Genomic DNA, 13,689 nt, shown 5'->3' on the forward strand with positions numbered 1-13,689 from the left:
ACAAAAATCTTAATGTTATATAAATGGATAATTGTGACTAGGAATAAATATCCAGGAACAGAATTCTATGTGGGTTCAAAGTCTCAATTATCTTAGATGGAAGTCAGGCAATATATTTGAATAACTGCTAAAGACTCAAAAATAATCTCTAGTGATTACAAAAAGAATGACACGTAAGGAGATTTTGAATTATACCATTCATAAAATATGAGAGTAGAAAAATATCTACAAAATAATAGTTTATAAAATATGTGGTTTTAAATATGTAAATGAAAGTAAATTAACAAATTAAACATCATAATAGACTTTCAACCATATATACATATATATATATATATATATATATATACACATTTAACAGTTCATATCTTATTATGTTATCTTATATTTCAGCGTATATGCTGGGGCAGTGATGCAGTCCTTAGAGACACCAAAGTGAATGAAACCTACAGTCTGAAATAAGTACTCGTTCAAACAAAACTTCCTATGACCCCTACTCATTAAATTCCTATACCCTCTAAAGCAGGTGTCCCCAAACTACGGCCGGCCCCTGGGCCGCATGCGGCCCCCTGAGGCCATCTATCTGGCCCCCCTGCCGCACTTCAGGAAGGGGCACCTCTTTCATTGGTGGTCAGTGAGAGGAGCACAGTATGTGGCGGCCCTCCAACGGTCTGAGGGACAGTGAACTGGCCCCCTGTATAAAAAGTTTGGGGACGCCTGTGCTAAAGTCACTCTCAAGTGTACCCTCCTCTAAGAATCCATCATACCCCCTCTTTGGCTGTAAATAATTTGTCCCTCCTCTCTGTCCACAGAGCTTTTTGTAATTTCATCACAATACTTAATATATTCTGTTCTATATGATAGCAAGATATGAATGTGCATTTCATCCCTAATAATAACTAGCATTTACTGAGCAATTAACTGTGTGTCATGTACTGTGCTAAGGACTTTAAATGCCTTCTCTTAGTTGTTTTTACAACCTTATGAGATGTGTGCATTCTACTTACTATGAATGAGAAAACTGATGGTTAAAGAAATTATTTATCTACAGCCCTGAGTTCAGAATCCTCTTTATTTTTCTTCAAGTTTTTCAAAAATTCTCCCTTTATTTCTCCACATTCCTCAAAGTTTGAAGCAATTTTACATGCCTAGACAAGCTACAATATAAGTGGTGAATACATGCTGACACAGATATAATCTGTAGGATTCAGAAAAACGAAAGACAGCAAAGGTCAACTAGGACCAGGGCAGCCAAAGAAGTATTCATGTGAGAGATGACAGTGAAGATGAGTGTGTAAATAAAATATAGGGGAAAGGTACATTATTGGGGGTAGGTGCTCATCTTATTTCTTGATACAACTCTTCTTTTCTCCCTGTCGAATACTCAGAGGGACAACAAATATAAAGGTCACTGTGAACTCCCAGAACCTGATTCTTAACTGTAACTCTAATGTAACTCTACATTACACATAGTAGGCACTCATTAAAGGTTCACTGATGTTAAAAAGTTACTTGTTAAACTGGATCCTCTGAGCTCCTTCCTCAAAAATATTTTTCTACTATAATGTTGAAAAGACAATATGAACCTGAAAGAGAAAAAAGGCCTGTTTTTCAGTGCATTCTCATTTAAGGAAAGTTCCTAACATGAATTCTAATACATTAATGAGAAATCTGAAGGCAGCTGCCAACGTTAGTAAATTCAGCCCTCTGTTACAAAGCTATTGCTTATTCAGGAATTACACAGGGTTGCCAATGATAGCCGCTGACTAAAAATAAATATTTGATTTTGTTGTCTCACTCTACCTCATTTATTAAACAATTTATTTTATACAAGTATTCTAGAAAGTGAAGATTCTCAAGTCTGTACCAGATATATTTCTGACAAACTCATGTTGTTGAGTTAATGATCCTTTTGGGGTACCTGACATTTTTTCTTTCTTTCTTTCTTTTTTTAACTTTGCATAAATTTGCTCAAAATGTCTGGATTTGGTGGCCAATTATAGAAGATTTTTCACAGCAAACCCAGTGAAACAATGTCATTTTTAGCCTTCAACTCACAGCTATGGCCTCAAATGATTAGACATGTGATTCTGAACTTGATTTATGGAAGATGGAGCCCAGTTCTCTGGCCCCAGGCCTGAATGCTGGGATGGCAGAAACCCACGCTGGAGAAAAATTTAGTTTACCAAGTAAATCAGGGTGATTAATGGAGAAGCTCTTCTCAAATCCAGCTCCTGAAAATGAATGAACTGTTGTGCTCTTTGGAGCTGAGAATAGAATACTGGAGCTGATTATCCCTAACACCAAATGATTATTGACAACGATTTTGAATGTCACTATAATGACGGGTAAGGCAAAAGCAATTAAAAACACAGATTTAATTTTAAAACTCTACATATTGAGAGTAGAGACTAGTTTATATAACTTAGGGCAGTAATTTATGGAAACATCAGCTGTAAGCCACTTAAATAAAAAGAAAGTTAATATTAAGTGGGATGTGGGTTTATTTGTTTTTGGTCCAGAAAGAAAGAAATGAATATTTTGCTTATTTGCCTTAACAATTAAGAATGAGAGAAAACAATCCGCTAAGATCAAAAAATAAAATTAGCAAATTAAATAAATGATAAAATCGTAGTAAATAGATTTAAGATAGTAGATTATATCTTAAATACATCTTGATTTTATATCATTCTGACCATTTGGGTTGTGGGGTGTGTGTGAAAACAGGCAGCAGAATGTGAGGCCAACATGCATGAAGAAGACAGACATCAGCACACACAAATACCCAGAGAATAAAGGAATCACATGTGGTGAGGCCGAGCAAGTCATTGTGAAAGGCAAAGATATAAAGACACGTTAAGGAAAAACAGGGAAAGACAGAAACAGGAGGAGCAAGATAGACATGTATATCCACATGCAAATACACAGGACTGAGGAAAGGGACAGCTAGAAAGACAAACATTTTCTTTTTTTTTTTTTTTTTAAAAATTACTTTAAGTTCTGGGTTACAGGTGAAGAAGGTGCAGGTTTGTTACATAGGTATACGTGTGCCATGGTGGTTTGCTGCACCTCTCAACTCGTCATCTAGGTTTTAACCCCTGCATGCAATTAGCTATTTGTCCTAATATTCTCACTTCCCTTACCCCCCACCTCCCGTCTGGCCCTTCCCGGGAGTATGCTGCTCCTCTCCATATCCATATGATCTCATTGTTCAATGCTCACTTATGAATAAGAAGATGCGGTGGAAAGACAAACATTTTCATTAGCTCAACAAATATTTATTGAGGCAAAAACAGAAACAGAAAGATAGATTTGGCAGACAACTTCGCAGTTCTTTGTAGCCAGCCAAAGTGAACCAGCTGTTGGCCATAACCGTACAAAATTGTTTTAGAGGGCCTACTAAGTGCACAAGCACTGTACTAAACACTAATGAAGACAAAAGTAGGAATAAAATAGCCTCCCTGCCCTTTAAGGACATTAAAAAGCCATGTTGGGCCTAGGAGTGAACTATCCACTACTTTATCATTCTTTAAAATGTTGAACTCGCTGGGAATTTAAAATAGACCTTTTGGCAGTGGTAAGCAGGATTTATGCTTTGATTTTTCATTTTAGATTATGAAGACTGTAGAAAGAGACTCAGAGATAGAAAACTTTCCTTTTCATCTTTAAAAGTCACAGGCATAAATAATAGCCAAGAGAGGAAATCTCTTTGTTACACAACATTGCTTGGTGGCCTGATTTTTGTTCTTGGCAAAATTAGTCTTGCTTTATTACCTAGTATCTGGGAGATACGTGAAACCATTTTGTATTTTTTTCCTTTTAAAATTCAGTGCTATTTTTAGCTCAGTTGGCTTTTATTTGAACAATCAAAACAAAATTATAACATTTCCCACTCTTCGAAAAACAACCACAGAAAACCACTTTACAAATTCCTAAACAAATAATTCCCAATTTAAGGCTACAACTAGAAATTACTGCCTATTAGAAATATAACATGAGCCATGAGCCATATTTTAAATTTCTTAGAGCTACATATTTAAAGGTTTTTAAAATGTTAATTTTCATAATATATTTTCTTTAATCCAATGCATGGCAAAATATCTCAACATGTAGTCAATAAAAAACGTATTAATTAGATATTTTATATTCTTTTTCACACTAAGATTTTGAAATCATGTGTACTTTATACTTACAGTACATCTCCATTTGGACTAGCCACATTTGAAGTGCTCAGTGGCCAAATGTGGTTACTGGCCACCATACTGGACAACAATGATTTGGAGTGCTACTTCTAAGTGGACTGAACATCCCTTCTCCTCTTGTTGTTAGCTCTACCAGAGACTCAACCAGATGAAAATAAAATCTAAAAGCCAACTTTTGTTTTCTGGGTCCCCTTAGTACATAACACTGTGTTTTTGCAACTTGCCTGGTGATATTTAACCTTTACGCATGGAGAAGGGGAGTTGAGGTTGACATACGGACTTGGGAAGGTATAGCTTTCTTATTTAAGTAAAACAAACAGTCCACCGGAGGTAGACAGGGAAAATTTCCAGTGGGAGATAATGGCTGTAGAAGCCAGCCCTGCTCTGCACTTGGGTGAATTGAGTAAGCTTGCTTCAAGGTTCTTCTGGTACCCTGTATTTTCCTGTCAAGCAGTTACCAGTGTAAACTGTAAGTTCCTTGAGGGCTCACACCATCATTACCCATCTCTGTCTCTCTAGCACTTAGCATAGTGCCCGTAACATAGTTGGTGTTCAAGAAATATCTGCTAAACAAATAAATGATTTCACATAAATTCAGTTTCTTATGTGCACTAGCCACATCCCAAGTGCCCCATAGCCACACGTAGTCAGTGGCTACCATGTTGGACAGCACAGATATAGAACATCTCTATCATCACAGTAAGTTCTGTTGCTTATCACTGTTTTAGAACAATGAGTAGAAATATTAATTTGACCCATTGGGTGACAGGGAGCTTCTAGAGATCACAAAACTATTCGTTTTTGTGAGCAAGTAAGAATACCAGTGATATTAAGTAACAAAGAAAGAAGCAAAAGCAATAATAGGTACATATTTTAGCCTGCTGAAAAGTTCAAATACAATGTCATTATGGTTTTGACTGGAAAAATAAACTTGGCCATACATTTTTTCCTGAGTTTCTTTCTCCCTTAGAGTCTTCTCATCTTGATTCTCACCAGGCACAATTTCTACGAGTGCCTCACCTACTCTCTAGCCCAAATGTATAATGAATGCTTTTCCTTATTTCCTGAGATATACTGGCAATTTCAAAAGAAACTTTAGTACAAAAGCTAGGGGGGATAAACAAATAAAATATAAAATTATGAAAAATAATCAAGCTTATATATGACATATTTTTTTTTAAACCTAAGTACTCCAGGAAAAGCAGTGAGGTTCTTAAACAAATTCTATCTTCTCTTACTCTAAATAATTAGATTCTAATGGCTGATGGGCTAGCACAATTTTGCAAGCATACTGGATGTAACCTTTTTTTTTTTTTTTTTGAGACGGAGTTTTACTCTTATTACCCAGGCTGGAGTGCAATGGCGCGATCTCGGCTCACTGCAACCTCCGCCCCCTGGGTTCAGGCAGTTCTCCTGCCTCAGCCTCCTGAGTAGCTGGGATTACAGGCATGCGCCACCATGCCCAGCTAATTTTTTGTATTTTTAGTAGAGACGGGGTTTCACCATGTTGACCAGGATGGTCTTGATCTCTTGACCTCGTGATCCACCCTCCTTGGCCTCCCAAAGTGCTGGGATTACAGGCGTGAGCCACCGTGCCCTATACTTGGACGTAACCCTTTATCTTCAGCCCCTTGACTTAGCCAGGAGAAGTCTGAGGTGCCTGTTGATTTCTGACATACAGTAGTTGGTATACCTGAATATACATCTTACTCCTCATTTAAGGATGTCCCTTAAGATTCCACTTTCCTTTAAATACAACTTCACACTGTTAAATATGCTGTTGCCTGCTCAGACTCACCTGCCTAGTTTCGCGTTGAGGCCTGAGAGACATGCATAATTACGGTTGACTTGCAGAACTGGTGACTTCTGCCTTCAGCTTTAGTGAATAATCTAATGCAATGGTTCCCATGTCTTGCCGATTATAAGGATTATCTGAGGAACTTTTGCAAAGTTCAGATCAAGCAACCCCACTCCAGACTTCTAAATCAAATCTTTGGCAGTGGAGCCTGGGAATCTTTATCTTTAACAAGTATAGTAACTGAAAATGATGCACTAGGTCTCATTTAGGGATTATTGTCTGTTTCCTCCATACTCAGACAACTCGGCCTACCTCCAGATCATTCCATAAGGACGTTCGCCACCCTCAGTTTGTCACTTTACATTCTGACAATAAAACAGGATCTTAATCATACCATCCATGTAGCTGAAGGGGAAAATGGGATAAAAGGGGTTTTTACATAAGCTAGAAATTTCCATAACACTACTGCTTTTTCTAGAGAAATCTGTTCGAATCTTTTAACTACATGGGATCGAAATGTCCCCACAGAAGTTACTGTCAGCCCACCAATAATGAAGATTTCAGCAGGATGTGCTCCTAGATTAATGAACAGTCAGCCTTCCAGCTGAAAGGTCAACACTGAGAATGCAAGACACAAATATAATCCAGGAAATAAGAAGCATAATTTACCAGAAACCCAAGCTCTTACTGAATTTTAATTTTAACGTATGTTGCTCATACACATCTTTTTATATTTCAAATAACAATCACTTACCCTTGACCAATTTTTTCAAATCTTGTGTATTTTTTCTTTGGGTCCCCAACACTCACAATGCTTCCTAAGAGACGGGTGGGGAGAGAAAGAGAGAGGAGGAGGTTTAGGAGAGAGGGAGAGACAGAGAGAAAGAGAGAGAGAGAAATGGAAATTGATTGACTGTTTTTTAAATTTAATAATGAAAATTAAGATGCCAGAGTCAGTGATAAATAAAACATTAGACAAATACTCCCATGTGACTTCTATAATTTATATGGAAAGATACTTTCTATTTATTAAAATAATGAATAGTTTTATATTAATTAAAGTAGTAATATAACCCATTTTTCTTATATTCTATAAAAAGTTCTCATGATATTATATATTAGGAGATTTAAAAAAACCACCTAAGACAGGGATGGAGCTGGAGGCTATAATCCTAAGCAAACTAATGCAAGAAAAGAAAACCAAATATTACATGTTGTCACTTATAAGTGGGAGCTAAACATTGAATACACGCAAGTGTAAAGATAGGAACAATAAACACTGGGGATCACTAGACAGGGGAAGATGGGGAGGAGGGCTGAAGAAATACCTATTGCCTACTATGCTTAATGCCTGGGTGAAGGCGTCATTAGAATTCCAAGCGTCAGCATCACACAATTTACCCATGTAACAAACCTGCATGTGTACCCACTGTAACAAAAGTTGAAGTTAAATAAAATACAAAAATGTTCTCAGCCTCACAATATTCCAGAAAATACACATTAAAACCAGAATGAGTTCACACTACAGACCTATCAGAGTGGCTAAAATTAAAAAGGTTGTCAATATCAAATGCTATCAATGATGTAGAGCAACTGGAACCCTTGTTCACTGATACTGGGTACATAAATTGGTATAATAGCTAAAAAAAAAAAAAACGTCTAAGAACTTATCCACACCATTTAGTAAAATCACTATCTTCTCTGAATTGAACTTAGGCACTATACTACATCTAATTCTGCAGGACAAATATCTATAGAGTAATTACTATGTACCTAGTACAGTGCTAAGGGTGGGGAATGGAAATGAGTCTAATGAAGAACAAAGTTTTGATTATAAAGTAATGATACCCATGTGTTTTAATTTAAAACTATTTCTGAACCTAGGACACTGCTAGTTCTCAGATTTACTGACATACGACTTACACAACGAAGTTCAACCACCTAGAGTATACAATTGAATGTTTTTAACATATTTATTGTGTTCTGTAAACGTCATCATGATCTAATTTTAGAATATTTTCATTATTCCAGAAAGAAACCTTGTACCTGTTACCTGTTAGCAGTTACTCCCATCCTCCTTTAGCTTCCCAAAACATACCTAGGCAATGACTAATCTACTTTCTGTTTCTACAGATTGCTCCAAATATTTCTTAGTAAGTTTATAAGCTACATAAGGAAACCATTAATTTATCATGTTTGGCTCTTTAAAAATATTAGTTTTGCTATTTCAAAAAATCCAATGCATCACTGAGAGGATGAATACTTGCTATCACTCAGAATAAATACCACAGAAGTAGCACTGACTCTTCAGTGCAGTGTTCAAAAAGGTCCAGAAAAAAGTTGGGGTTATAGAACCATCATGGGAATAAGGGTGCAGCTTTTCAAGGGTAGTACTTTAAAGGGCATCATTTATTTGGATGCCTCTGGCCTTCCTTTCTTTTTGGAAGCAAACATGTCAGTATTATTACCTTTGAGTTATATCTTACTAACACATGGTACAAAGAAGTGTTCAGTTGATAAGACGAGATTTTCACATATGAACTAATCAAGAGAAGATCTTAGCTTCCAGTTTCTAGTTGTCACTCTTATTCATCCTCTTCTCTCTATGCCCATGGCTGCTGCTACTGTTCAGGCCTTCAGTACCTCTTATCCAAACAATCGTGCCAGTCATAACCTACTTAGAGATTCTGCTTTCTCTAGTTCCTCTTACTCCATGCCTTTGGAAAAGGGAACAATATTATTCATAAAAATGAGACTGTCCTGGACAGACTAAGATGTACAATAATCCTCTATCAGAGTGATTTTGCTCCATTGGTCATAATTCCTCAAACACTCCTTTCCACTACAGGATTAAATCCAAAATCTGTATTTAGACAGAAAAGTCCCTTCACCATTCAGCATCACCTGACTTTTATCTAACCAGTCTAGCTTTATATTATTCTTCTTTTTCTCCACTGTTACTACTTTATATCTTTTTTTAATTTTAATTTTAATTTTTTATTTTTTTTATTGCATTTTAGGTTTTGGGGTACATGTGAAGAACATGCAATCACTGGTCATCAGAGAAATGCAAATCAAAACCACATTGAGATACCATCTCACACCAGTTAGAATGGCGATCATTAAAAAATCTGGAAACAACAGATGCTGGAGAGGATGTGGAGAAATAGGAACACTACTTTATATCTTAGTAATGCTATCACTATCTAGTGCAGGCGTCCCGAAACTACGGCCCCGCGGGCCGCATGCGGCCCCCTGAGGCCATTTATCCGGCCCCCTGCCGCACTTCAGGAAGGGGCACCTCTTTCTTTTTTTTTTTTCTTTTCTTTTTTTTTTTTTTTGAGACGGAGTTTCGCTCTTGTTACCCAGGCTGGAGTGCAATGGCGCGATCTCGGCTCACCGCAACCTCTGCCTCCCGGGTTCAAGCAATTCACCTGCCTCAGCCTCCTGAGTAGCTGGGATTACAGGCACGCGCCACCATGCCCAGCTAATCTTTTGTATCTTTAGTAGAGACGGGGTTTCACCATGTTGACCAGGTTGGTCTCGATCTCTCGACCTCGTGATCCGCCCGCCTCGGCCTCCCAAAGTGCTGGGATTACAGGCTTGAGCCACCGCGCCCAGCGGGGCACCTCTTTCATTGGTGGTCAGTGAGAGGAGCACAGTATGTGGCGGCCCTCCAACGGTCTGAGGGACAGTGAACTGGCCCCCTGTGTAAAAAGTTTAAGGACGCCTGCTCTAGTGCTTAGGTCTTTGCACATTGTGTTCCCCCTTTCCCTTTCCTATCTAACCCATGAATTCTTATTTATCATTTCAATAAAATCTCAAATTATCCAGCTTCTCTGATCCTTCTACTGAGATTTACATGCTGCTTCTTGGGGGCAGGAACTTTGTCTTTTCATCCCTGTAACTTTCGAGCCTAGAACAGTGGCTGATACTAAACAAATATTTGTTGATTATATGAATAAGAACAAGAAAATATGTATTCAAGTGCTCAGTTATGTGCCACAGATAATAAATACTTCATGAAAATTTACACAACAGTCTATTTTCTGGGCTAGTAGATAACTTAATTTAGACCTAACAATAGATAGTGTATCTTGGGAAAAATAATCAGTTCATTTCACTCATGGATTACTCATGAAGTTGTTGGTTTTTTTGTTTCTTTTGTTTTTGTTTTTGTAATGAAAGCACACTTTTCAATTAAGTTGAATAAGACTTCACTAATATATGGGTTGTTACATTACTTTTTCTTTTGTATTTCCAATGTCAGTCAGTAGTATGCCAATCCATCTATTCAGAAGCCTGAGTCAGAAATCTGTGAGTCATCATTGACTCTTACTTTGTCTCTTACTTTCACTTCCCACATGCAGTTGTCCACCAAGGGCCTATATCTTGGTGGACAAGATATCTCCTAGACACCTTTTGAATGTATCCCTTCTTCATTACTGCTGTTTTGGTTGGGGTCTCATCATCTTTTTCCTGGATCCTCCTAACTAGACTTCTGGTTTCTAGCTGCTGCCCTCTCTAGTCAAGGCTCTACATTTCATCAGGATCCTCTAAGTGCAGAGCTGATGATGTGATTCTCTGGTTCAGGATTACTTGATAGCTCCCTCATACCTACATACGAAAGCCAAAACTCCTTGGCAATGCAAGGTTCCTAATCTTGCTCCTGCTTCATTCTCTTCTCATATTTTACCACTTCCCCACTAGAACTTTATGCTCTGAGCATAACAAACTAATGGTAGCTCATGATCAGCACCTGCTTATTCCTACAACTCCAGTATCACCATCCACTGCCAATTCTTTATTTAAGTAACACTTAATAAGTCAGAGTTCCCAGACATAAACCTTGAAGTCTTCTTTCACGCATTCTCTGCCTGAAATGTCCTTCCCATATTTTCTCTGTGGCAAGTTCCTATTTATTCGTAAAAACTCAGCTTAGATGTTGCCTCTTCTCAAAAGGATTTTCTGATTAATTTGAATAATTAACAACTTCCCTTTTCTGTGTTACTAATGTATCTTCTATCTATCTATCTATCTATGTAGTCCTTGCTTTCTCTTTCTCTGTGCTTAATACTTCAGAGGTCTATATCTATCTATTTGGAACTTAGAATTGTAAGGATTAGAACTGAAGGGTTCCATAATCATCTGGCATCCATTCAGTGTTGTATCCATGGCTAGAAAAGTACATTATCTACATGATAGGAATTCCACAGTTCTTCCTGGTTCATTTAAGGTCTTGGTCACAGTGTAACACTTGTGCTGAATTACTCTGTGAAGTAAGCAGCCATCTGCATAGGTTCCTTTGTGTGTGCATGGTATTTGATATCATGGTATTTGATATCGCCTTTTAGACTATGTCTTAAGGACAGGAGCCATGTCTTATTCATCTCTGTATCTTCAGTGCCTCCTCACACAATGCTGTGTATAGAATATATTGAATACTCAATAAATATTTGCTGAATTAAAATAAAATACAATTAGTTATTTCCTTTTGTAAATGGTCCGTAGTTTAAGGCAAGGTTGGAGAATATATTTTACTTGAGCTATATCTATAGAATGCCACCAATTTAGCAATTTCTAAGTTGGTATTTTGTTTTTTAACTTGTCTAACAGATTTCCATATAACTGAGAGCCATCCTTATTCAAGTTAGCTATTAATGAGTAAGGGCCTGGACTTTTTTTTATTTTAATGAAATGATGATTTTGAAGTCACTTGAAACCATAATTTTATTAAGCAGTTTATAGTCTTCTAAAAAAGTTTTACTATTAAGTTGCAGAGCAAACTCGTTTCTTATAGAAAAAGCAAATAATCTTCAGCCCAAGCCACTTTCTGAATTATGACCCATTCCAATCGGTGGAGTTCAGTTAATGGGGCTTTATGGTAGTAAATTATTCAACCTTTATTTCCATGGCATGCAGGGGAAAAAAACTGGAAATAAATCTTTTCATGAGGATTACCAAAAGACAACCATTTTGATAAGCTGCTGAACTGAACTGCTATTCAAATAAAATGGCTTCTCCACATCCATTGCCCTTCACAGGAGAGTGTGTGCTGCCATCTACTGTTGTTAGGCAACTATACAAGAGACCTTGCTTACCATTTTCAATTACAAAACAAGATTTTAAAGTGATCTTTTCCATTAGTTATTATAATTTGTTTTTGCAAATTACAATAAAGAAAAAACACTGTGACACAATAAGGAGAATCTTTTTAAAATCAGCAAATCGAAATCAAAAGAATAAAAAAAGCAATACCAGAACAATTTCCTACCAGAACTTCCTAAATAAGAAAGAAACCATTCGTTTGAAAGTACAAGTTTTAAGAAATCACTAAATACTTGCATGTTCTTCCTATGTACCCCCAAACCTAAAATGCAATTAAAAAAATACTTGTAATTGAAAATAGCATTCATGATATGGGTTCAGTGACAGTGACAGAAAATCCTATCAATATATTTTCTGACATATTAAGCGAAGGTGAACTCCTGCCATTAAAAGATTATCCTTTTAGCATAATGAATATTTTTATTTCTGAGAAAAATGAAAATATTTCTCTAAATTAATACCAGTTCTATATGAGGGTGAATTAGGAAAAAGGGTTTTGAGTGAGGAATGCTGTGGAAGGTGAGAAACGAGGAATAGGTGATGGTGGGGCCCAGAGGAAGGAGGTTGAAGACAAATTTCCTGTATTACACAATTTTACTGACAGTCAATGGCTTTTAAAATTTGTCACTAAAATGTGGGGGTTTCTCTATTTTCAATCAGATCTGGACAGACCACAGTGAACAAGCCTGACTCAGGCTATTTGTCTGTGTAAAACTGAAAGATGATCTGTTCATTTCAGCCATTAATGATCTCTTGGTCTGGCTACCACAATCTATCTGCATTGGAAGATGAATAGCTCTGTGGTCTGCTCTGCCCACCTCTTAGTAACCAGAACACTGATGCTGAAGGTGAGGATGGTTTAGTAGAGGGTGCCATCTATTCTTCATCATGCTTATCAGGTCCACTCTACTATGGGATGTTGGCCACCTTTCTACCTCCCTGTTTCCCTTTTTCCTCTCTTTTACCTCTCAGTCTCTCAGCACAGCCTCCTCTACTCTTTTCCCAAGCTCCAATGATGCCCTTGAGTCCAAGACACTTGACGGCTTCTGCACAGTGATCATACATCTGGGATTATTAGACTTCAATCATTCTGTCCCACTGTAAAACCCATACCCCCATTTGTATGCTGAAAATTATGAGCACTCTCACTCTGTAAAAATAGCATAATAATTTTATATTACTGTTTACTGTGATAGATGTCTTATATACTTTAACTAATTTAGTCCTCACATAACCCCTATTATATAGGTACTATTATTATCTCTATCTTTCAGATAAAGAAACTGATGTTCAGACATGTTAGGTTACTTGACTAAAGACATACAGCTAGTATAAGTATATGACTGATACCCAGTGACGACTTATTTCAAAGCTTGACCCACTGTATTATCTTATTAAGGCTTCATACTCATGTAATAATAACTACCACTTATTGAGCACCTATGATGTGCTTGATACTGTTTCTGAGGTTTTTACATTATCATTATCCCCACTTTTTAAATGAGAAAATGGAGGACCCCCAAATTTAAATAACTGGCCCTAGGTGACACAACTAATAGCAATGGATCTATTATTTAAATG

At 37.1% G+C, this 13,689-nt stretch overlaps 1 protein-coding gene across 13 annotated transcripts in view; it reads right to left on the reverse strand.

The window, feature by feature from the left end:
• The window catches only part of PAK3 (p21 (RAC1) activated kinase 3), a 289,034-nt gene that overhangs the window by 48,876 nt on the left and 226,469 nt on the right, over positions 1 to 13,689 (reverse strand). For all 13 annotated transcript variants that reach the window (XM_074391893.1, XM_074391894.1, XM_074391891.1 and 10 more), the window contains one exon: positions 6,755 to 6,818. In XM_074391893.1, the coding sequence (XP_074247994.1) occupies positions 6,755 to 6,818 (64 nt within the window). The remainder of the gene's footprint in view (positions 1 to 6,754; positions 6,819 to 13,689) is intronic.

Source organism: Saimiri boliviensis, chromosome X (assembly GCF_048565385.1).
Source record: "Saimiri boliviensis isolate mSaiBol1 chromosome X, mSaiBol1.pri, whole genome shotgun sequence".
Taxonomy (NCBI): domain Eukaryota; kingdom Metazoa; phylum Chordata; class Mammalia; order Primates; family Cebidae; genus Saimiri; species Saimiri boliviensis.